At 39.7% G+C, this 25601-nt stretch overlaps 2 protein-coding genes across 2 annotated transcripts; both read right to left on the bottom strand.

Moving 5' to 3' along the window:
* Nucleotides 1-3: 3 nt before the first annotated feature.
* usp47 (ubiquitin specific peptidase 47) lies at nucleotides 4-19926 on the bottom strand. The gene is made up of 28 exons (XM_056372329.1): nucleotides 19645-19926; nucleotides 14888-15082; nucleotides 13286-13402; nucleotides 12969-13122; nucleotides 12780-12876; nucleotides 12536-12681; nucleotides 12334-12413; nucleotides 10689-10838; nucleotides 10496-10591; nucleotides 10244-10396; nucleotides 9504-9662; nucleotides 8727-8858; nucleotides 8435-8511; nucleotides 8119-8174; nucleotides 7424-7536; nucleotides 7244-7345; nucleotides 6703-6910; nucleotides 6329-6444; nucleotides 6065-6184; nucleotides 5119-5929; nucleotides 4731-4906; nucleotides 4552-4632; nucleotides 4304-4419; nucleotides 3972-4090; nucleotides 3450-3580; nucleotides 3315-3362; nucleotides 3097-3227; nucleotides 4-2413 (listed from the first exon to the last, which is right to left on the bottom strand). Exons 1-28 carry the CDS (start codon nucleotides 19687-19689, stop codon nucleotides 2239-2241), a joined length of 4104 nt encoding a protein of 1367 aa, XP_056228304.1. The 5' UTR covers nucleotides 19690-19926; the 3' UTR covers nucleotides 4-2238.
* A 2373-nt stretch (nucleotides 19927-22299) lies between these two features.
* Nucleotides 22300-25154, bottom strand: clec3a (C-type lectin domain family 3, member A). Its single transcript, XM_056372350.1, has 3 exons — nucleotides 24061-25154; nucleotides 23879-23971; nucleotides 22300-23049 (listed from the first exon to the last, which is right to left on the bottom strand). The coding sequence occupies exons 1-3, from the start codon at nucleotides 24170-24172 to the stop codon at nucleotides 22652-22654; spliced, it is 603 nt and encodes a 200-aa protein (XP_056228325.1). The 5' UTR covers nucleotides 24173-25154; the 3' UTR covers nucleotides 22300-22651.
* Nucleotides 25155-25601: the final 447 nt, after the last annotated feature.

The following is a 25601-nucleotide window of genomic DNA, read 5'->3' as shown; positions in this document are numbered from 1 at the left end:
AAATCCAGCTGTTTTTTTACTCTCTTCTTCAAAATTTAAAATAATATTGAACAGAAAATGAAAAGAATTACTTTCTTAACCGTCACCATAGACACAACTTGCAGTTTTACTTTCAGTGCAAGTGTTGATTTGTCAAAGGGCTGCTGTCCACACCTGCCCCTCCAGCTTATGTTACACACTTCTGTCGTCCTAAACATTACTTTTTAAAACATTGTCAGTCCCTTCACAACACCCAACATCTGATCTATGTACGGCAATGTGACTTACCATTTCAATAAAAGGGCTGACCAGTGTGACACTAATACAAACCACACCTGATGTGTGAATACAGGTGACAAATTAAAGGAAAAACCTGAAAAATTAGTGGAGGAATAGGATGACAACGCCCCTATCCAGAGGGCACGAGGGGTCACTGAATCATTAGATTCCACCACCATATGAGGGAATATCATTTGAGAGAACGGCTTCCATCCCTCCTGTAGGGTTCAGAGACTAGAATTAATGCCAAGGAGCACTGAAGCTGTTCTGGCAGCATGTGGTGGTCCAACACCTCATTAAGAAACTTTATGTTGGTTTTTCCTTTAATTTGTCACTGTTACTGTTACAGTTGCTCCAACAGCTACAACTGTAAAGTTTAATGTCTGTTCTTAAGCTTGTACAACTATTTAAAAAATTGTTTTTGTAAACACCAGAACACTTATTCTTGAAAATTATCAGTATTTGTCATATAAATTTAACATAAAGTTAATTAATTTAAGCCATTTTAATTTACAGTAACAGAAACCTGTTATGAAAAAATGCATTTTAATTTCTAAAATCATCTTAAACTATTTTCACACAGGATTTAAATCTCAAAGAAATAAACATCAACAACAAAAAAAAAAAAAAAAAAAAAAAAGAATTTCTTCAGATATTGGCATTTCTACAGTGAATAGCTGGTGACAGCATCAGGAGCCCAGGCGGGCCAGGATGCTGAGCTTCAGTCCTCAGAGCAGTTGCCCAGGCAGACTGAGAAGTCCAGCGGGCTTTCTACACCCTCTGGTGTCAGTCTATCAAGCAGCAGCAGCAGCAGGTAGAAGCGCCAAAAACAACCTCACACACTGTCAAAAACCCAGAGAGCTCCCTCCCCTCAGTACAACACCACACACACACATGCAGATGACACCAGAGATGTACACCCGGTTCACATGGTGCAAAAAACAGACAAAAAAATCCACTTTCTAAATTAAAAGGTTAATACGGACCACAGATGTGTGCCTGGTGCCTCATGAGACCTAATTGAATGATCAAGTCTGGAGCAAAATAATAATTTACAACAAACAAAAACAAATCAAGGAGATTCTTAACATAGTCTACTTGGTTTTGTTTCATTGTACTTTGTATTTAAAGGACCAATAGCCTATGTCTCACTAAATCTAGTGGAAATGATGTAACAGAGGCAAAGCTCCTATAAAGCACAAAGAGCAGCAGTAAGGACAACCCATGATAACACATTACTCTGGCATTATAGGAGCATTAGAGGAGCAGAAACAACCTCCAGTTTACAAATTCTTAATTGTTGCTTTTTTTTTTGAGTCATCAAATCTTGTGAATGAACGACGCCTCAGTTTGTCAAAGTCACTGAGAGAGTGAGGTTTATCTCGCCAGAAGAGGTGAGACTGGGGAAGGCTGGATAAGTAGTTCTTGGTTGTATGTACTGTTAAAGGAAGGTGAGCAATGTAAGATAAGAATGATTTCTCTAATAGAGCAGTGCTCAAAAAGGTGTGAGCATATGGACTTACAAGATGGTCACACTTGAATCAGAATCGACACTATGTCCAAAACAGGAAGAGAAACACGCAGTGACAGGCAGGAGAATGAAAGAGACTGATGTAGATAAGACGGGAGACTTAAATAGACGGGATGGATGCCTTCCAGCCCAGTTTCACGGTCCTAACATCTCTGCATCCATCTCTGGAGCTTTTACGTTCAATTGATTTTTCTACACAGTATTTGATTCTTTTCTGTATTGAATAGCTTTTGTACTTCCCTTTAAACTTTACAGTACAATACACTATAGTGCACAATAGGGTTTCTGAGCCAGTCCTGGGGCTCAGAGTGGAGGGTGAGAGCACGTCTCACAGCGCTGCTTGATGTTCAAGTCACTATCAGGCCCAACACTGAGACTGAGACCTGAAGCCTAGCTGCTATGCTACAGCAGCCAGATGATCCAAATAACCAGGAGTGGTTCTCTGTGCCTCAGTCCTGCCCCGGGTCCTTGGCAGGGCCTCCGTCCAGGTAGATCTTGAGGGCTTTCTCCTTGCGTGGTGAGTAGCTGACACGGTGTCCAGTCTTGAGCAGACGGCTGCTCTCCTTTTTCATCAGCTCATTGCGCTCATCGTCCGAGAGCTCCATAGGCTCCTCTGTACTGTCCCTGCACGGACAAAGATCACAGTTATGTTGATCTCAAGTCACAAATATTTAACATTTAATATACTAAGAGGTTGTGCTGCAGTTCAGTGAGGTCACATCTGTTGACTTCATCTTTTAAGTTACGGATACAAAAAAAAAATCTGGTGGCTGGAATCTAACACAGCACAGGCACATAGTTATACAGTAGTTTCACATCTCATTAATATCATGATCCCAACAACTGAACCCCTCTTATGTCACAAAACGCAACATAGTGGTATGCACAGCATTTATTATGCTGCAAAAGTAACTGAATTTTTACACTATCTTCTGTGTCATTGCATTTCTTCTGTAGTTTACTTTCAAATAATTTTAAACACTTGCATCTTTAAAAATAAAATGCATTATTTTGGCAGAACTGTAATTAATTCATAATACTAATGTGTACATGGAGACACCTTGCAGCACAACAAGCTTACTATTAAAGTTTTATACTGGCACATGCCTAAACCCCAAACAATAAGATCAAATGAATAATCACAAGGAGGTATTCATAGTCCAACACCATTTATGACATATTATGGCCAAGACTACTCAACTATAATCCTGTGTGTCTGCCAAAGAAATTTGGCCAAAACTCTGAGAAGACAGAAACATAAACCTGTGTTTGAATGTGGACATTCTTTGTTCTGAGTTTTCCTTTACCTGTAGAATACCACAGCTCCATCATCACAGATGTACAGAGGCCACACATTAAGAGTTGACACCTTAGGGTTCCAGTCCAAGTCCTGATGGATCTCCAACACAGAAATATCACAAGGAAACGTTCCCCTACCCTGCACACAGCAGACAGAAGGATTACAAGTCAAGCAATACAATATGAAGAAAATGAGGCCCTGCTTGAGGTAAAGGAATCCACATACCTTTGCAAACTCCAGGTTTTCAAGAGGAACACCACTCATTTCACTAAGCTACAAAAAAAAAATAAAGAAATCAGTCACAAATTGGCATAAATATCATTCAGAATGAATAGTGTTTAATGTTGTCACCTGACATACCTTCTCCTTGAGTTCTTCTACACTGCTGCTCTCAAGAATCACTTCCTTAAAAGGCCCTAGTTTCATTGTAGCCGGGCTCCATCTCCGGGTCAGAATAGCCAGCTGCGACATGGACTTCATCTTCTCTGGTTCTGAGAAACAGATAAGAGGAACATGGATCAAGTTCTGCAGTAATTGTACCGTACATCCTGAAACTTCAGCAGGCAATGGAATAAGTGAAATGCACCTTCGTGCATTTTGCTTTGGGTGCAATTTCCAGCACTACATTTATCTGCTGGCATTTGCAGTTTAATGGCATAGGTTTACAAAAGAAAAAAAAAAATGACATTGATTTGTGAGTCTTTAGAGGCAATAGATAATTTAACCCTTTGAACTCTGGATTTGAGTGATTTTATTGCAAGTAGTTAAAATGTAACATAGGAGTTATTGGCAATACAGCTTTAGTTTTAATTTATAAGCCTTAAGGTACAAAAACATTTTGTACAATAACCATTGTTGTTTGAAAGAAACATCAAGTGTTACCATTAAGGACTTCCAGGAAGACTTCCCAGTTGGAGGAGATGCTGATGTCTTCCTCATAGACATGGTAATCCAGAAACACTGTGCCTGGGTTCTTCCATGTCTTTTTCCTGAGACGAACCCTGAACACACACACACACATTATATAGTTTGTACTTAATTTATACTTATACTTTTAAACACACATACAGTTGTACCCACTTAACTAAGGATTTACATTATCCTCTATGATGTCTATATGTCTATGTCAGTAATAAATTGTTTTATACATATCTAAATTTTATTTGAAGATGAATGTCATGTATTCAGATTTGTGATTTATTTTATTATCATACCTGTCAATGCTGAGGTCAAGCTTGCACTGCTCTTTCAACTGAGGAAGCAGCTCCTCTTTCGACTGTCTGACAGTCATGCCCTTGGCAAACACCGTGTCCACTAGGAATTTGCAGGGCTGAAAAAAATAAATAAAAAATAAATAATAAAAGAAAACCTAGTGACTGGATTATTATATTTCTGACATAGTCAGGTCATTTTAACCAAAGCCCTGTTGATCACTGTGACAGAAAATTTATTCAGTTTTTACCTCTGGTTCATTCACTAGTAGTTGATACACTTTGACTCTGTATTCACCCTTCTTCAGTGCTCTTCCTAGTCGAATGGTTATCTATGGAAAATTAAAAGTTAAGTGTTAGTTCAAGTATTAGGTCACCTTCAGGCAGACTACCAAAATCAAATAAAGAAATGCTGAATATTTATACTGACCTTGTTGTCGTCAGAGAACGATGAAAGTGTTTCATTGAGCCGTACACTCTCAAACTCCTGGTTGTTGGCGTACACCCGAAACACCTTGAACTGGGTCGAGGTCACTCCTACATAGGGCTCCAGGTTCTGTTTAAATGCTGCTAATGTTATTCTCTTGTCCACATGAACTACTAAACCTGAAGCAGACCACAAGAAAACAATTAAACATTTTGTTTATAAAACGAGGAAAAACATCTATTGAATATGTCTGTCACTTTGCCTCTTTTTTCTCTAATAAGGAATTAATTATGCTACAAGAAAACATTGTCTTGATTAAAGTTGAAAATATCATTTAAACATAATTTAATTTTGAACATCCTTTACACTGCATCATAAATAAAAGACGTACATTTTTGTGCATCCCAAGAAGAGTCATCCTGAGAACAAGGTTCTGCTCTGAAGTACAGGTACTGAGCCTCCGCCTTGCTCTTCCCATTGTCGTCATACTCGCTGTCTGTTCCAGAGTCCTCTTCAGCAGTGTCCCAGGTCTCTTTTTTGCCCTCGTGGGCTTTGGAGCGTCGGCTACTTGTGATGCTGTGCGAGTCCAGGCCGTTGGCCAGCTGGATGGGACCGCTGTCTGCGTTACACAGTGTGTCACTACTGTGGCTGGAGCTGAGGATGTCGCTGTCCACTGAGCTGGTGCTGCGGTCATTGTTCACCTCAGAGTCTGAGCGCTCCTCACAGGCAAAGTGGTTCTCCGGGTCAGAGGAGGCCCCACCGCTGGTCCCAGCTGTGGCCCTGATCCGGTTCTCTAACTCTCTGTTGTCTGCGGCCATGCAGAGTGAAGAGTTTGAGTCAGCCTCTTGGGTTGGGGACTCGATATGTTCAAAGTCGCTGGCATCAGAACTTTTCTGGCTGTCGCTGGTGCTGGTGCTGGAGCCCTGCTGTTGCTGCTGCAGAGACAGATTCTTTAGCTTTTCTGTGCTCTCCTCGAGTATAGCTTCTACGGATTTCCTGTTACCCTTTGCTCCATCAAAGGGCACATCAGAGTCACCTCTGACTTTTTGGCAAAGAGTTCTGTTGGCCAAGGTACCAGGAGACTGTTCAGGCAGTAAGACCAAGAGTCGGATCGTATTCCCGTGACGATCCAACAGTTTCCACAAGACTGAGTCTGTGAACGCAACCTGATGATCAGTCGACTCAGAGCTCTCTACAAACACCTGATAAAGAACAAAAACACAAAACAGATGAAATTTTAATTTAATGTTAATAGTGTACCAATAGTCAATTCTCTGACAGCTAAATTTTTTTTGGACGGAATCACAAAAGTCAGAATTGAAAGAAAACGAAGAGACCTTGTTACTCCTGAAAAATCCCTCAGCTTTCAGTGTCTTGTTTGGAACATAGAGGAGCCGAAGGTCATTGTAGCAGCGCTCCAAGACCACACGCATGGTTTCTGCAGATAACCCTGTAGCCTGGGGGGAGGGGGACACACACATACATCACTCAATCTAGTTTACACAATTTTCTGTGTTCATGTTTAAAATGGAGGAGGAAAAGAGAAAGGAGGAGAAAAGGCAAAAGAAGATACAGTGAAGAAACTGGGTAGAGAAGGAAACCTGTGCAATAAGCTGTTTGAATTCAGTGATCGTCTGGTTCAGGTACGCCCGAACACTGATTGGAGAAGCGATGGTCTCACTCTTCAGATCCACAACATGAACCTTCACCATCACCTCTGTAGAAAAGCAGAAACACACCCGTACAGACATAGCAGTTATTTTACTTGGTTTTCAGAACATTTACATCCATCACACCAACCATCAGAGTCTACATGGTCATGCCACACGGGCTTCAATCATTTTTGAAAAGTGGTTGCACACAGTTACCTGTGCAGCACTAAGTACAACATTATGTAAAGCGAGATAATTACCTCAATCACATTTTCAGACATTCCTAACTCAAAAGTCTGACTCAACAGTAGCAGACTACTGACCTCCAGGTTTGTAAGGCTGGAACACTTGCTCTGGCCGGCGGGTCTCTAGCAGCAAGTCGAACATGTACGAGGACTTGACTCCTCCCAGCAGGAGACCCATGAGTGTGTCCTCCTCACCTTCATAGGAGCGCTCCAGGTACTCGTGGAACTCGTCATACTTGACCAAGCGACAACAGTCCAGAGGGACGACACCCTCCAGCTCCATCAGCTGAGGTACAGAATACACAAATAACCACAACAGTGATCCAAGTATAGTAAGGCACTTTATAAAAATAGACATTGCCCAGAACTAGGAATATTTTTGCTTAATATTGTAAACGGAAAATTTAGTCTTAACATTAGAAGACATGTGTCAATGTTACACTTACAATGCTTTTGTCAATGTTACACTATTCTTGTGTGGGACAGTGGTTGCAAGAAGAAGTCCCCTTTGTTAAAGAATTTAAGGACACTCCAACATTCAATAATTAATTATTTGCTGACCCGATTAGCTATGTTGTTGGAAAACCAGATGGTGAAGAAAACCAGTAACCCAACAAACCTTGTAGGCCATCTCTGTTGCTTCTCTGAGAGTTTTGTCCTTGTGCACTTCCAGCTTGCTCTCCATCATCATCTTTACAGGATGCATGCAGAAAAGCTTGATCTGAAAGTAAAGAGTGTAAGATTAAGAAAAGTTCAACTTATTTAGAAAAAGCCAAAGCCGAGCCAAAGGACCACACACCTTGCAGGTATTCCGTTCAATCTCCCTTTGTCTTTTTTCCTGTTCTTCAGACTCTTTCTCCTTCTGAACCAAACTCTTTATGTGCTCCGGGAAGTCGTCCACAGCTAAATACTCTGCAGAGTACATTAGTTAATCACATTAACAGGACAAGAGCTCAATCTACTTTATCACAGAGTATAAGGACTCGGAGAGGATAACCACAACCAACATAATGGCACTGAATGACCTCCCATAAAATACTAAACCCAAGATATGTTTTTTTTTTCTTCAAGAAAAATACAAAGCAATGCCTCTGGCAAGCTACTAACACTCATACCACAAAGAAAAAATACCCTTGGTTAAGGTGGACTGCAGGCTGTACCTAGTGTCTGTAAATGATATCTGTCCATAAATGACACTGGACTGGAGCCTCTATTGATGTACAGAAGAGATCAGAAGATGCTTAATTAATGTCAATAATCAATAAATGTAAATTGGTATTTATTCACTTGCATCTGTTCGCTTGGAAAACCCAAGTCAACAGTGATCCGCTGCAAAATATTTAATGAATTCAAACTGTAGCCTAATGAAGACATGAAACTTGTTTGACAAAAACATACAGAAAACTGACAGAAACTGAGCATCATGTTTGTGGTGTTGGTATCTCAGTAATTTTGTCATTATCCACGTCAGACTTAACTGAATGAATTTCTTACTTGCATTCCTTGAGGGATCTTTCAATCTATAAATCAGCATATATGCATTTGTAGAGCTGTTGGGAGAAAAAAGTGTCTTGTTAATGAATGTAGTGGAATATATATAGAGAGGATAGAGAAGATTGTTTTTTCAGTCCTAAGAGTAGTTGCCTATTCAAAGTACAATGAACAAGAATAAACAAGTTTCCCCTTTGAACACAGATGTAAAAAACAGGTTCCGGTTCATTACTATTCTATTCCCTTAACCAATGTACTGTAAGCATGTGATGTGTGTCAACCCACTGAATGTTGAACACAGATATGAGAGACCACTTACCTTGCAAAGGCACTGGAATAATAGCCTCTGCTCCCTGAGGACCCCCCATATGTCTTCCTGATATCATCCTGGGTGATCTGCCCAAAAGAAATACACAGAAAGTTACTGACAATGATTCAACAGATCTTACAGTGTTAATAAGTAAAATGTTAAAGTGACAAGGACAATGTTTGCTTAGATTAGCAAGAGTACAAACTGATGACTAGCACTGATAATAGTCTGGTGAGTCATTCTGCCTGACATTTAAGTCCTGTACGAGGACAAAACCGGTTACTCAAGGGCTGAGGCTGACCTTGCTCACGTGCTGATCGTTGAAACTGTACCACTGGCCATCACTGAAGGATTTGATGCAGGCGTAGTAGTGGCCACCCGCAGCGCTCCCAGAATGGACCATGACAGAGAACAGCTCAAAGGTCAGCAAACTCTGAGAATTACATGGGGGAAAATCGTACTGTTCAGATAAAAGCAACAACCAAGGTGTATTGCTTTGGTGTTCAACATGAAGGGTAACAGATTCTGGCATTGGCAAAATATAAAGCTCAAGATTTGCTGTATTTGCAGAGCTAGGTTAATGTGAAATTAGCAACACTGACTGTACAAATGTGAAAAACCTTCACTGAGAAAAGACACAGTTTGGCATTTAGTTTTACGTAACACAATGACCATGACCCACAAAGTGTTTGCTAGGTCATCATCTGGAAAGTGCAGTACACATTCTGAATGAAAGAAAGACATCTCATGTAACAAGCATCACTTTACAGCTGTGTCTGCCAGCAGACAGCTGCTCAATATCGTTGAAAGGATGGAAACTAAAGATGGGACACAACATAAAGAAACAAAAACAAAAAAACGATGAGCCTCCAGAACAGCTCATCATTCAACAACCCCTCATGTGCAGTATGATAACATCTGCATCCAGAATGTTTCCTCACTCTTTTATTCAGGTTTTTCTTTATTTTGCCCCGTCTGTAGCTTTTGTTGGTCAAACGCATTTTCACAAACAGTGAACGATCCAAGGAGAGTAACAACAATCAACACTATCTATACAGTGAGCGGTCAAGATGATCACCTTTGGCTTCAACACCCTCTCTGTGCTGCCGGTGCTGTCCAAGCAGATGCCCTCATCCACACAATCATCAGTGGAAAAATCATTGCTCATCTGGTCGCTGTGGCAACTGCCTTCATTCTCCGCTCCACTGTCAGTGCAGCTCTCTGTCTGAGGCGACTTCTACAGAGGAGGCCAATTTCAAAAACAACAATAGACAAGGGTTTAAAAACCGTCCACAGTGGTCAACTATAATTTATATGATATATATATTGTGAGAGGCTTTTGGAGCAAAATATGTCACATACTCCAGCTACATATATTCTTTCCACATGGTAACATCTCAACAGTAAAAAAAAAAAATGGCCTAAAAGGTCACTACAAGATCCAAAAGTAGATTTATCCAGGGGTATCATGTGCTGTTCAATCACTACTAGATATGTTGGTATTGAGAAGGTACAAATATTTACCCAGAGGTAACCTGAGTGTTATATATTCCTGGAGGAAGCACAGTGGTGGATTTAACATTGAAGAACTTCCGCACCCGATGGATTACATAACATCATAATAATAAAAAATAAAAAAAACAGTGTGTGAGAGTGTGTGACACGTTTTACTTTTACCCACAGCTCATAGTTGACGGTGAACAGATAGAAGGGAAAATATCTGGGTTAACCCACACAATGTTCATTACTCTAAAGATCTATTAATCTAATATAAATCTGAAATAGTGATGAAGCAGGTACTGCCATTTCTGCTCTCACCTCATCTTCCACATCAATGAATGGACTCATGTCAAGCTCCTCAGGGAAAGTCATGCGGTCATTTAATTTGATGCGATGCATAGTGGTGTAGTCAAAATCAAACCGCTTCAGCTGTAGTGTCAGCAGGTAGGGAAAGTGCAGAAATCTCAGACCCTGTGCAGAGAAGCGTTTATCAGGAGGATCAGACAGGTCAATAACAGAACACTGTATTCTCTGAACATGACTCCCATGTCACATTTTCACTTTGCTCACCTTCCGGGCGTCACATTTCTTTTTGCAGCGCTCACAGAAGTACTGGTTGGGCCCATCCAGAGTTTCTGGTTGGATGAACGCCTGCAAAGCCTCCTCCTGTGGCACAAAAAATGTATAGTTTCAGTTACATTTAAAAGGAAGGCCTAAATACTAAATGGTCATAAACCAAATGAAATGTAGAGAGAAAACACACCACACTGCCATAGGCTTGGCTGGCTCCGAAGGGTCTGATCACAAGAGGGATGTCCAGGTAAGTATCAATCCTCCAACTCTCATAGCCACACTCCAGACAACGGACATAATCCTTCAGCTTCCCCTGGTACAGCTGGTTGATCAGGTCAGCCTGCGGACAGGAAAGCATGACAGTCAGGCTTCCTCAACTATGTCTCACTTGTAACAATACAGCTTTTGTTTAGGCTACAAGATTTTCTCTCCCTGAGACCATTTCTTACTAAAGGAAGCACCAGCGTGGACTTATCGCTGTGTGACAGGAGTGTTAGATGGATTAAACATAGATAAATGAAATAGATTAAAATCAGCTTTGCCATTTTTAGATTCTTATCATTAGTGGGGTAAAACAATCAAAAATTTGGTCTAATGGAAGACAATGCCATGTTGTTATCATAATCGGAAGGGATTATCTTTTGTACAGTGGCCATTTTTAGGATATCTCAAACTCAGTTCACCAGGATCAGCTCTGTGATGTCAGCTCAACTTCCATCAGTCTCAACTGTAATCTGTCAGCCTCAGGTGTTTGAACTTTGAACTGTTTATTTTAGTACTCAATGTTAACATGTTGACCTTCATTATGTTACATTTAATGTTTTGATAAGTCCTCAGGCGGGCTGTGTCGGATAATTTTTGTAACTTTCAAGACAGACAATCTAATTAATACATTGCTACTTTTTATTTCATGAACTTAAAAAGTCGGTTTTCAAAGTTTTACTTAAAGTGGTACTTAATAACCCTTCCTTTAGATCTACCCACAGATTCTCAATGCTGCTCAAGTCAGGGGACTGCGAGGGCCGTTATCAAAGCTTCAGCCTGTGTTTCCTGAAAGAGTTTATCATGGATATTGAGGCCTGCTTTTGACAATTGTCCTGTTGTAGAAGCCAGACTCTTTTCAGTTTCACTTTCTTTACTGACTGCAGGACATGTGCATCCAAAACTTTCTGATATTTAGTGGAATCCATTCTATTCTTGGTTGGGTTGCATAGGAAACAATCATTTTGAACTTTTGCATACAGCTGTATATACACAGTTAGCATAGTAACATGCTATGTTAGCATTTAAAGGGATCTCCAATGATTTTACACGTCGTCAGTTAACTAGTCACGGGGAGTGCTAATGTGAAAACAACTGTACAACGGCCCGAGGCTCAACAGAATAACTGTTTTCACAGACTTAATGTAAAAAATTTATGCATATCTAAATTCTAGACTGAAGGTTGAAGTAATGTTAAATCCTCACGTCATCTGGCATTGGATAAAACGGTTCTACTATAACCAGTTTATCAACATTTTAAACTTTAAAATCCCCCACTTTTACTGTAGACCTCCAAAAAGTAAACTAATCCATTGTTGTAGTTTGTTATTTATGTTATTTTTACCAGGAGCTCGTGTGTACAGACCACATGGCTGTATATACGCACACTGGACTGAGTGTTTGCAGTTTATAACTCTCTCCTGAGATAAGAAACAGCTAACCCTGGGGCTTACTGGCCCATTTCACTTTTCCCACAGTAAGTCTTTTGTTTCCATTGTGGGGGGGGGGTGGCTCAGACTGGTGGCTGAATTTTTGTTGTCAGAAGTCTATAAAAACTTTTTGCTTTCTCCTACCTGCTCTGTCTGCTTCCACTTTTGCTCCAGGGCATCAAACATGACCCTGCACAGCTCCTGGATGTCATGCTGCTGCCAGGCTAAAAACAAATACACAAAAAGTGTAATTTAGTGTACAGATGCAGAGGCACATGGTCTCTCCTTTTTACAAACACGCAGACAAGGCATGTGAGTCTAGTCACAGGAGAGCACAAACACTCACCCTCACTGCTGTCCCAGCCAAAGCTCCGTGTCACATCAGTGGTCTCAATCGCCCGTTTCTTACTAGTCTGCAGCAGGACAAACAGCCTTTGCAGCTGGTAGGGGATACTGGTGACTGGATCTTCCTCTGACTCCTCAAACTCCCAGCTGTAGTTCCACAGAAGTTATAAAAGAATTTTAAACATTACACATCACAAATAAAACTTCAAATGACTTCAAAGACTTCTATGAGCATAGTTCCTTACTTGTAGAGTGCATTTCTGAACTCCGGGGTCATGAACAGAGTTTGTAGAAGACTGTTCAAATAACAGGTCATAGCCTGGTTCACCAAGCCCACATAACCTACAGTGGGGGTAAAAGACAAGAAGTAAAAGGTCAGTTGGGATTGTATAAAAGAAGTGATGCAGCATATTCAACAGCTGACTAAAACATACCTGTATCAGATTTGTTGAGGATGGACGAGTAGGAGTAAGATGGACTACTGTAGTCGCCACTGCAGCCTGCAGTGCCTTCTCTCGGTAGGGGCCCAATAAACCGCTCCTGGGAACTGTCATCCAGTCCACTGCTATCTGCTGTTCCTGACTCATCCTGCACACACACACAAGCATACAGAGAGAAATCTTCTAATAAAAGATCTATAGTTTCCAAAACAGTCAATCTGTAGTAGACCTAAAACTCAAAAATTGTATGTTTGATGTTCTTTAAAAAAAAAAAAATTAGGAAGTCCTTTTGTTAATTCTGTGCCACTCACCGATGCGATCTGGGGCTGCTCTCCATCTTTGTCTGTTACCTGGAGGAAATTCCTCTTACCACCAGGCTCAAACCCTGAATCTGAGAGGGACATCTCACTGTTATGGTCCAGTGGTGCCTTAAAGGAAGCAGAGTAAAAACAACAATCACACGAACAGACAGCTTTTATACAGAGGTCAACAATGCCGAAAAACAACAGCAGCAAATATTCAAAACAAGTAATTTACAGACAACAAACCAGCTGAACTTACAAGGACGCTTAGACTCCTAGTGAATTCATTCTCAGCGAATTCCCTGTATTGACGCATATGAGGAAAGTAGCTTGAAACCAACATGTGAACAATGCTACGTAGTTGTCTTTCTCCTGGACAAGCTGAGGACTGCCAGCAAAGTGCTGCAGTGGAAACATGCAGAGGCTTAATCCACTGACCTACTCAGTGAGATAACAACAGACACAGCACCTGGGCTTTGGCCTGGGTCAGCAGCAGGATTAGCCTGGGCTCATTTAAGAAAAGGGAATAGTATGTAGATAAACAGACAAGAAAAAAACAAACTCAACAATAAGAGAGCACATAAAGAATGCATTAATTCTATAGTTTTCTCTTTCTTTGCGATACCATTCTTACCACACTTTGTTTTCTTTGTGGCAGAGAAGAATAGTATTTCAAAAAGAAACTGCTTGCCCCGTCTGACTTTCAAACATACAAAATCAGCTTCACTGAGGTCATGATATGGCGACACTACCCTTCCAATGTAAAAGTTGTAGGGGCTACTGTATGCGTCATAACATAAACTACATAAACCGTCATTATGAATACCCTGAAGTTCACCTGAAATAATTATCTTGAACTCAATTACACTAAACTAAAACCCCTCTGTTGATGGAATCAGAGGGCAGGGCAACCCAGGCCTTTCACCTCCAGAGCTAAATGCAGCGATGTCGGCTAAACTACTTTTGAACGAGACACTGGTACAACTTCCTGTGCTGCCGTCCCTTGTGATTGACTCTTTGGCTGACAGTGCTGCCAGAAGCCACGCAGGACAGACGCACCATGGTGCACTAGGATTTTATAACAGACATATGACCAGGACCCATACTTTTTCTTTCTTGATTCGGGTACAGCTCTAGTGTTTTTAAGAGCTTTTTCATTGAAAACAGTTTCCACCTGTTGCTGGAAATTAGGTTAATGAAAGTGGCGAAATTAAACCAAAATAGTAACGTTGCAGGCCGTAAATCCAAAAACAATCATTTGAATGACACTAAACCACTCTATGCAGCTGAGGTGAAATGCAGAGTCCGGTGATAATTCTCTGGAAGTTCATCACTACCCGCCCCATTCTAATTACACATCAGCCACTTAAGCAGTTCTTGAATATAAAACATTTTTGAATAGAACGAAACACCTTTTGCTTACCGTGCCTCCTCCACAACCTGTTAGGTGACATATAACTTTTACCTAGACTTAACCCTTTGTTTTGACGAGGTAATCACAGACGGTAACCCAGCAGAGATACACAGTTATACCGACAGCTGAGTATATTTATGTGGAAAACCATAATCACAAATTGGCACAAACAAAAGTGATTGAATTAATGTGCTAACCATGTCTGGAATATTTCCCCAGGCAAGGTCAAAGGTGCCATTTACATATCCTGCTTTGTGGGCAACATCTTCATAAAGTCTGGAGAGGGTGGTGGAAGCAGGTAGGTTTAGGGTCAGCCTCTCATTGACAGTCTTTGCACTGGTGGTGTCCTGGATTATGCACAGCACTCTGGGCTCCTCAGCCGCATTTTGTATCTGAAAATCAAGAGAAACAGAACAAGGTCAGCATGGTGTATTTTCTGTATTTTCATTCTGTATTTTGTGCGTTGTCATTAACCATACAGCACCAGTCAGACACGCATGTCCAAACTTTTGACTGGTACTGTATATAGGTGAAAAGCTAAGCGTTAGAATTAAAAGGTTAGAATATTTGTGCAGCTTTGCAGCAAATGTCATTATTAGAAACACACGGGTATCAGAAGGACACCAGGACACAAGAAAAAATTGTTGCCAATTGTAGAAAAACAGTTTCTATTCATCAAAGTAAGATATGGAAAAATTTTGGTACATGTACCTGAAAACTAGGCAGTGTATTGTCAATAGAGTAGAAAATTAGGATTGTTGTTTAAATTGAAAACTGTATGTATTCACTAATTCAACAATTGGTTAAGTCATGACTAAAAACATGGAAAAAGAATTGCTCTCCTTGAAACTACCTGAGAGCAATACCATGTAAAACACCATGTAACTAGTTGTATCTTGATATGGTCTTGACAAATGACCAGACAGTAATGTTTTGCTGTATTTTCGTCCCAGCAGGAGCTTATCTCTAACAATGACAGTCTTGCAAAAGCAGCTCACTTTTCCTTTTCTGTCATTGTGGTTCAGCAAGGTTGAATAGGAATTTGCTTGAGACAGACTCTTGTCAAGTGGCTAAATAATACATGGCTGACAAGAATGTCTTTCACTAAAACATCAGGAAGAAACCTTTCTACACATGACTGGACAAGCCCACTTCCTGGGCAGTTGCTGATCTTTGATTACAATTTACAAAGCATGAAAAACATGAACAGGTTGTCAAGATTCTCCCATACTATCCACAATCTTTATTCTTAAAACTCTTTGAAAGACATATGCCATGCAATTGATAACTCACGCTTCATTTAACTGTGAAATACACAACGGAAATTGTCTTCCAAGTAGAACAAGAGTTTCAAAAGGCAGCGAGTCACTTTGTTGTCTAAACACTCCCTGTAGTTTGTTTTCCAATTAGTCTGGTACTTACTGTACCTGGCCAGGCTCAAACGGTTTGCTGACTTAAAGCAATTATCAAAAAGGTTAAGTATCAAAAACTGGCAGAAAAAAAAAATTAACACTCGATATTTTGTAGGAAAACAGCTCTATACTCAACAAATGTATCATTTTGGTGCCAGTACCAAAACTCTGATATTGCGTTGTATATGGTGAATGATACCCAGCCTTAAATGTGATTATGGTTTTCAGGAATTTGGGTTTTATAGCACAAAACACGTTTGTTATTACCAGCCAATACATTTGTCTATGGTCATTTTTTAACTGCATGTCTGTAATGTTAGATAAAGGTGGTACTTGTGAAGCTGCCTCTTAACTGAAGAATAAGTCTTGATGATTGCCTGCGTATGACGGTCATCACAGTGCTGCTTCATGCATCCATTTAACACCATGCTTTATTGTAGGCGCTCTCTCCCACACTTCACACACATCTACCTGAGAAATCCTCTTCATCTCATCAAAAATACTTTGTCTGCAACTCCAAAACACACCCTAGTAATATGTGGAGATAGTTGTGGTTAAAAAAAAAAACACACACACACACACACACACACACAAAAGGGACAATAAGTTGTAAAACAAGCCAGCTTCAGTAGCCACATTGGGGCTAAATGAAGCCAATGTGAAAACCTATAACCTTTGCCTGGCAGATTAACTTCTTGCCTGGTGACGGGGTGATAATTACAGGAACATATTCAAGTTATTCCCATTTTTGCAACCTCGTTGTGACGTTTGTGATCTTGGCAAAATGTGACTGACAGGTCCTATAAAGAAGCTGCAGCTGACACCACACAAGTGTATTATGAGATTAAAGGTTATTTTTACCGTGGATATAATCACAAGGTGCTGACATGAAGCCACAAGTACTGTAAAGCACAGACAGTATTTCTTTACAGATGCAACTAACTGTAATAATAATAATACTATAGCGTTGTAAAATGTCAGTATCCAGTATCCAACATCTCTTAATACAATGTACTGTAATTACAACTGCACGTGACACACACACAACCCCTTAAAACAGGATACAGATGCAGGTAGTGACATGAACAATAGCCAATATTCTAATACAGATACAATTTATTGCAATTATTACAAGAGACTGCACTTTTGTAAACTATACCTGACACTTTGGCAAATAGCCAGCCATTAATTTGAATGGACTACTGCTTCCAAGACTAGTTTTAGCAAATGGTGAGAGTGGCTGGTAAATCTATGGGGGCTATGAACATTTAATTGTCATAGAAATATGAACTGCTAGATGTTTTTTGTATTTTATTTTTTTAAATCATGACTCTAGACAATAAATTAGCTACTTCAAATTCCTGATTTGTTCAGAGACCATTCGCAGCCTGGCAGTGAAAATAACAGAACTGTGAAAACTACAAAGAAGGCTTTATGTATGACATAAAATGACAACTTTATCTTCCCCTTGATGAAAGATGTTTTGATTAAGTCATACACAAAGGAGGTGTAACAATGCACTGTGTCAGCTTTTGGCTATAATGCTTAACAGCAAAGGCACCTAAACTTTTAAACTGAAAAAATTGGAAAACCTCAGTGGTGGCAACAAATTCCACTTACAGTGGGGGCAAACATCACAGGCTGACTGCCTGTTTGTTTTTGGCTTGTTAAGACTTGTACAAGCAAAACAGACCAATATACAACATCTTTGAAACTACTAAACTTCTTCAACTTATTCATACATAATGCTATCACAACTTTATGAAGTGTTGTGAGAGGTACATTTTTTGCATGTGCCCTTAAATTGTGGTTCTCATTTCATGGCCCACGGAAGACACAGAAGAACCTCTGGTGTGAAACAATACTAAATTATACAAAGACATTATTATTTTTTAATGATAATTAAATGAATTTGATGTTGCAGCTCTATGTGTCATAGTGGATGGAAAACATTCTTACAGAAGCCAAATGTCCAAATATATGTTTTAAGATCAGACAGCTGTCAAATCTAATGCAGAGCAGGGAATTAACTGACTCTACCTTAACTTTGCAACGAAATGTGATGAAGTGCTTAAAGTCTGCTGCCAAAGTGATATGTAAATAATACAAACCTATTTCCTCATCACAAGTGCAAGTCAACTTTCTTGTTTAAAATAAAGCCTTTGAAAGCCAGGTTTAACTAGATTCATTACTAAGTTGTGTAACTGAAGAATACACGATCATTATGTGTAAGTATATTGAAAGCGTGCAGCACTGTATCATCAAATCCAATTTTCCCCACAAGCCCTTAAGTGACGTCCCATGTTTGACGTGTGACTTTGCAGCTGACGTAAATGCAGACAAAGTGCTACAAAACCACCCATAATCAAATATCGGTACTGCAGATAACATGTAGTATGCCTATAGATACACATACGTATGAAATAACACGATAGATGACTACCATGTCAATAATAACCCTCTAGGATGTTTATGTTATAATCACAATTTACCTGTACAAACAAAATACCATCTGGTAAGCATCACTGGTGTTGACAGTAGCTAAAGCCGACTCATTTTCTACTTGTATGAAAAACATGACAGCACAAGAATATCGCAGAGTGATAGATTATTGTTTAGGTAGCGTATTGCACGTTAACTTTAGCAACCTACCAAGTCAACATAGCAGGATAAACAAGCAAAGGCTAAGTAGCCCCTCATCATGGCAACGAAGTTCATCAAGGATGTTAAAACAGGTTTATCCTAATATGAGGAGCATCCACATATCTTAACATTAATATTAACGCTATGTTACACACCTGCATCTACGTGAACAGCGGTAGCTAGCATTAGCGTTAGCTTGCGAATTTGACAAGCTAACGTTACGTTTACACTACAGCTACAAGTTCCATTCAAAACAATCTGAACACGGGGACAAGAGGAGACCAAAGTATGTATATCTATAAAACTAACGTTAGGGGTAAACGTTAGTGTAACGCTGCCAGTCATGTCAGTTGGTGTGGCTATTTACATTTGGTTTAGCAACTTCAAAAACACCTAAATTAGCTAGAGTTGTTGCCATTAATCAGACTTAAAAAGCTACCGACATTAGCTTGCCAGAGCCTACCAGCTAATGTTACTTGCAAGTTAGCTCACTAATGTTGACAATTGTCGTCTTTGTTTGGGGATAACATAATGTCAGCCACAGCATTTAAAAGGCTCTTGAGTTTTTGATTATCAGAAAGCCAAATTAGAAGGTTAGATAACTTAATGATAATTATGCTAAAGCTTTAGCTACTAACATAAACTCACTTTGTCTGAGATGCAGTCGCTAACTGTTGGCTGTAGCTAACGCTAGTTAGCCATGTCACGATAGGCCGTCCAAGTCATGTTTAGCTAACTGTTAGCAGCTGAGAGTTAGCCTCTATATGATACACCAAGATCACAAACTCGCAAAGTGGTGCAAAAGTTTTGCCATCATTAATTTGAATGATCTGCGAGGGTGACAGCTGACGGCCAGAGGCTGATTCTCCGACCCCGGGCTGGGTCCGTAATAACCTCACCTCTTTGGGTACGAACTGGTTCTCCTCGCTAGGCACCATTTCCATTTGTGCGACAGTTTAGACAAGCGTCTATCCGGACAGGGATGTCAGCGAAAAAACTTTGCAACGGTCAACACAAACATGGTTTGTGTCCTGTTTGTAGTAAGTCTGGATGCTTGGATCACAAAATTGAACTTGCCAAAACTTGTAAGCTTGTAAAAGTGATCTCGGTTACACTGCCCAAGCACAAAGTGTCCTGCTGTAAACGGAGAAAAATGGCCGGTGTTGTACTCCGCGAGACTTCACGCACGGAGCTGTGGCGTCACATTCCATCCAGACAAGCGTGCGTGATGTGTGCGGACAGGATGACGTCGGTAACTGTCTGTGCGTTTTTGGTTGTTTTTGATAGGACAAAGATAATAGAAACACACAAAAAACACGGCATTAATGGTTTAACCCGTCTACGAGAGCGACGCAGGTCAGATGTGGGTCAGTTTGGTGATGCTTTCAATTTCAACAATGCACTGCTTTCAGTCCGATCACAACAATTATGATTGATTAAATTCAGTGAAGTGGTCAACATGGTATTATAATGAATAGTAACAGAATTTCACACGGAGTACTAGAGCTATTTTTATCTAAATGTGAATGGTAGAGTGGGACCCATTAATCATCTGCATCTCCTGGCCTACAACAATCCTTATAGATAGATAGATAGATAGATAGATAGATAGATAGATAGATAGATAGATAGATAGATAGATACTTTATTTATCCCCTAGGGAGATTTATGTGTCCTTTAGCTCATTGTTGATAATAATTATAATAATAATAATAATAAAAACAGTTAATAATAGATAAACAATAATAGTTAGATTAGTCCACTTCCTATGGCTGAGGTGTTGTACAGCCTGGTGGCAGTGGGCGCAAAGGATCTCCTGAACCTCTCTGTTCTGCAGTGTAGTGAGATGAGACGATGAGTTACACCTGTAGCTGCTTTTCTGTCCGGCCAGAATGTTGTGGAGAGGATGGTTGGTATTGTCCAAGATGGCCTCCGTCTTACATTGCATGCATCTCTCCAGAGTAGGAATGAAAGAAAACTCACATATGCTGAAGAAAGTGGTATCAAATACACACTACACACTCATAGCATTCTTAAGACTAACTAACCAAGCAAAGCTTGCAACTGCCCAAGGCCCACAGATTCTGCTGTATGGCAATTCATTGATCATTTCAAAAAATTGTATCTTTGTAATATGGAAATATGCAACACTGAAACATAATATCAACTGACATTGTAAAGGCAGTCAGGTGGGTCCCACAGTAAATGTAATCACAAAATGTAGTTTTACAATCCATGATATTGAGCACAGAGCATATGTGTATTTGTTTTTAATCATATTACCACAAACCAAAAGTCTTTGGCCATCAGAGGAGTACTGTACACAGTGCACTGAGAGGGGGCGGAGCGGGTGCTTAATAAGGGCACAGGCACTCATTTTTGCCCAGGGACCCTTAAAATGTTACTCTGTAGCTATAGGCCTACCACAGATGTTAACCAATTTGTATTTTTTAAATTAAATTACCGGATTTTTACACTGCAGTGTTGCAGCAGCACCTCAAAGCAAACAGTTAAAATGCATATTTCACATTGTCACCTCACAGCAAAAAGGGTCAGAGTTTGATAACAGCCCCTTTCTGCATGTTTGCATTTTTCTGTGTTTGTTCAAGTTTATTTTGGGTGATCTGGGTTTCCTCCCACATTCCAAAGACAAGTCAGTTGGACTCACTCTATGCTCTAGATTGCATATAGTTTCAATTTCACTCTTAGCACTGCAGTTGAATCCTCACACAAATGTGCCATTTGGGGATTGGGGCACTGCATTTGTGCATGAGGGTAATGAGGGTAATGTGTTATAACAGAATAAGGAAACAAGAATAGAATGTGTAATTTCTTCATTGTCACCAAACAAGTGTATATCAATGTTAGCAGGATGTAGAGGTCATCCTCTGCACTAGATTAAGATACACTGATTGGATGCATTACAATCGACTCTAAATCCATTTATGTACAGTGCAGTGATAATGTTTGTACACCGTTCAGTTTTTGTGTAGTTTAGTATGCTACAATATTTTGGTATGAAATGAACTAAGTAGATTTTTACCTAAGATTGCAATGTCACAGATAAAATAAATCTCAAAAATAAAGCACAGAAACGTACACCTCCATTAGGGCCTCATAGTTGAGTTGTAGCATTACTTACCATTTAGAATCGCACTTGCTGCCTTTTTAGTCAATACATCTCATAACAGAGTTGAACATAAAGTACAACAAGGGTCCCATAAAGATGATGTCTATATATCTATAATTCTCATTTACATTATTTCTAAAGATTTGTTTAAAACTTCTTTGGGTTCTTTGGGCTCTGTCAGTGTAATAACGCCCCTGAGAACAACCAACAGGGAAGGGAAGTAAAACCCCTACTGTGTTTCCATGCTGCTCATTAGCAAATCACTCCACCCACATTTTTTCATTTAGCTATTCAGTGGTCAGCAGTTGAGCCTTAAACTAGGGAACTGGTGTGTATGTATACAACTGTTATCAATGTAAAATTGATGCTGAAGAAATGAGTTAACTCAATGCTGAAAAATAGTTGTGAAATGCTGAGAAGTTTATAGATAAAATAAAATAGTTTTAACAAAACAACGACAGTTTACATTTTTGTTTATTTTTGTGTAACGTCATCCAGAATTTCTTACTTTTCATGCTGTTCAGTCATCATCTGAGGCTTTGGGACTTACAGTATAAGTAAAGTGAATACGACGCAGCCAGTTACTTCTTTGTGTATCAAAACTAATTAGGAACCTAATTAATAACAAATTTTAATCAAAGAAATTTTATAATACATGACCAATAACAAGTCATGTTTCTACTATGAATCGCCACAGATTTGACAACACAGTTTTGCACAATTTTAATTAATGACCCGCATGAATGATCATCAAGTTGTCAACAACAACATTGCCTTTAAGGAATGACATATTCGCATATGTACTTTTTCAGGCTGCGACACACCTCATCGTACCACTTTCCCTGTGCAGCCACTGAAAGGGCAACACAGCTCTCCCTCTTCGTTCCTGTGGGCTGCTTCTTGGAGCGGTCCCAGTTGAAAAAGCTGACTGGCAGGCTGTTGACATCAACATACTGGCCTTCTTTCACTATGTCTGCCACACCGATCCAGAAGTCCTTGGATCCTGGAGCGCTCCTCTTTGCATAGTCTCTCAGTTCATTGTTCTCAATCATGTCCCGTGGCGTTGCAAGAGTTCCTCCTTGTGCAATGCAGTCCTCGTTCGCTTCATGGTAATGTTTGGGTTCCTCAATTGTAAGATAACACTTCCTGTGAGCTTTGATGCCACGGAGACAGACTGAAAGCACAAAGCACTTACTTCATGAGCAACTTTAAAGTAACTATATGGTATTCAAAGAGTTCAAAACTAGCTTCTTCTGTGATAAGAAAATAATCATGATGCACATTAGATAAAAAAATAATCTGTTTTAATACTTATTATTTTTTTGAATCCCCCATTTTTTATATTTGTAGCAATTCATACAGCCATACTCATAAACTCATTACATAGAGAGTTCACAGTCTGAACAGTGACTAATGAATTAGCCAGGAAAGGAAAAGGGGGGCATTTTAACAATAAAAATAATAAACAATAGCAATAAATAAATACATTTATAGCATTTTCTTTATGATCAACTAAGTTTTATATTTTTTATTTATGGAAAAAAACAGAAACAGGAAAATACATAAAATTATACAAAATAATAATAATTTAGGAAGTTTTACATTACCCATAAATTGTTTGTTACTAACATTCTTCCCTTTGTGTAATTCAACCCCTTACTTTACAGTTGACTGATGTGAGTGCTGCTGCCCCCTGCTGGTGACTCCGCACACCAAGACTTCCAAAATCTAGTTATCAAGTTACCAATTATGTCTCACGAGTGTCCACAGGCTTGCATGACAGCTCAGTGGCCTAAATTACAAGCGACACTATTCATATGTACTTTAACACATTTACAATATAACCAACGTCACCAATGTTGGTATTAACCGATATTGTCCAGTAACTTTATCTCTGATTTACCTGTTCTTGAGATAAAACATGGAATGCAGTGATGCTTATGATTCTCATGTACCAATCTGCTGTCTCTCTTTCATCTGCCTTTACTTAGTGAGAGCAGTACCTGTCTGCAACGCCTGCATCTCTTTCAGTGAATTCACCTCCTGCCACAACCTCTCAAGCTGGGAATTCACATCATCTCCCTCTGCAGCTGCATCTTGATGAAGAAGCAAGAAAAAAAACGGGTCAGATGAACATCGCTGCTGGGCATGTCACTGTTGAACTCTCTGCCATGTGTATAGTTACCTCCGGACTGCCGAGCCGACACAGCCTTCTTGGTGCGAGATGGGCGACTGGAGCTGAAGTGGAGCAAGGAGAAGCAAAGAACGAGGAAGACAGGGAGGGCCAGACGTGCCATGTCTGAGGCCAGTGGATCCTATGGGACAGTACACAGTGGCACACCTTATACTGCTGTGAAAGGAACCAAAAACACTGCAGGCAGCTCAATATATATACTAGCCCTCTGTATGCCTTTTCGGCGTACTCTCCCTGCATTGGCTCCAGCTCTGTTTGTTTTTGTCCAAACATCAGGAGGAGGTGAGGGAGGTATAAGGGTGGAGTGGCAAATAATGATTTCCTTGTGTCTGGCTTTTGATAAATATTTACTTGGGACAAGGTGCACTAAGCAGTGTTCCCTTTCATTTCACAAACAAACTGGAAATTCATTGACTGCTCTGCTATTACAGAGCGTTCTTCATCCATCTTCCCACCGGCCTCATGTGTAAGCTTTGGACACGCTAAGTCACTTTTTGACAAGAGAAAAATAATGTTAGACCTGGTTGTCAACTCAGAAAAAAGTGTGATTATTGAATGATACCAGCTGACAGGGAAATATAGGGTTCATGTACACTGGGTAGTATTAAGCTACACTAATAAGGGTCTAATTCACATCTGTCAGTACATGAAAACAAGTAACCAAGTAAATGTTGCTGCTACTTATACACTGTAGATATCTTTGCAATGTTTCAATCACACAGACTTCCACTATTAGACCTGAGGAAAGTCCAGCTCTCAGCGCTGCTGCAGGCAAAGTTATTTTTAGAGTGAGATGTTGTATATAGATGGGAGGTGGGAGCTAAATAAGAAACACCCTCGGGCATATGGGCTCAATATAGTAAAACAACTCTTAAAGCCATCTCGTGTATGTTTTACCATTTTACAGTCTTCAAATTGTACATTAGATTAGAGCATTATCTTTCAGTTAACGCTGTACTAAATAATACGTTCTCCACACACGTATAGTGTATTCTAACCACACATGCTGCCAATTAAAAACTCTTCTTTTATTAGTTTCAAAACATACACCTACTGGTATGATAAGATTGTTTTTTGTATTGTTGTCCAGCAGGTTATACAAACTTTACCTTGAAATAAAAATACAAGATAGAAATGTTTGTATTTACTGTTACTGTAATGCAGTAGATGTGAAATGGTACTGTATGAAACATCCATTTAATTCAGACTCATTGCACAGTACTGAGTCCAAGTTCTATGTTTAGTTAGCGTCCAAAAAAAAAAAAAAAAAGCTGTATTAGCACATGCTATTCCAATGTGATCTCTTCTAACACTACTCTCTTTCCATCCTGAGGCAAACATAACACCCAAAACTAACACTGGGCCCCGAGCTGAGGATGAGAACGGGAGCTGCTTTACAGAGGATCAGTAGTCCAGGTTTAATTCATAATTAATGATTAAGAGACCACATGAATTAAATATAGTGTGCAGCAGTTTCTGCCAACAGTACATGAATTGATTCTGGCAATACTGCTGACTACATGTGAACATTG

Source organism: Seriola aureovittata, chromosome 1 (genome assembly GCF_021018895.1).
Source record: "Seriola aureovittata isolate HTS-2021-v1 ecotype China chromosome 1, ASM2101889v1, whole genome shotgun sequence".
Lineage (NCBI taxonomy): Eukaryota > Metazoa > Chordata > Actinopteri > Carangiformes > Carangidae > Seriola > Seriola aureovittata.
Note: the sequence above shows the minus strand (reverse complement) of the source record. Positions and strands in the feature narration are given on the sequence as shown.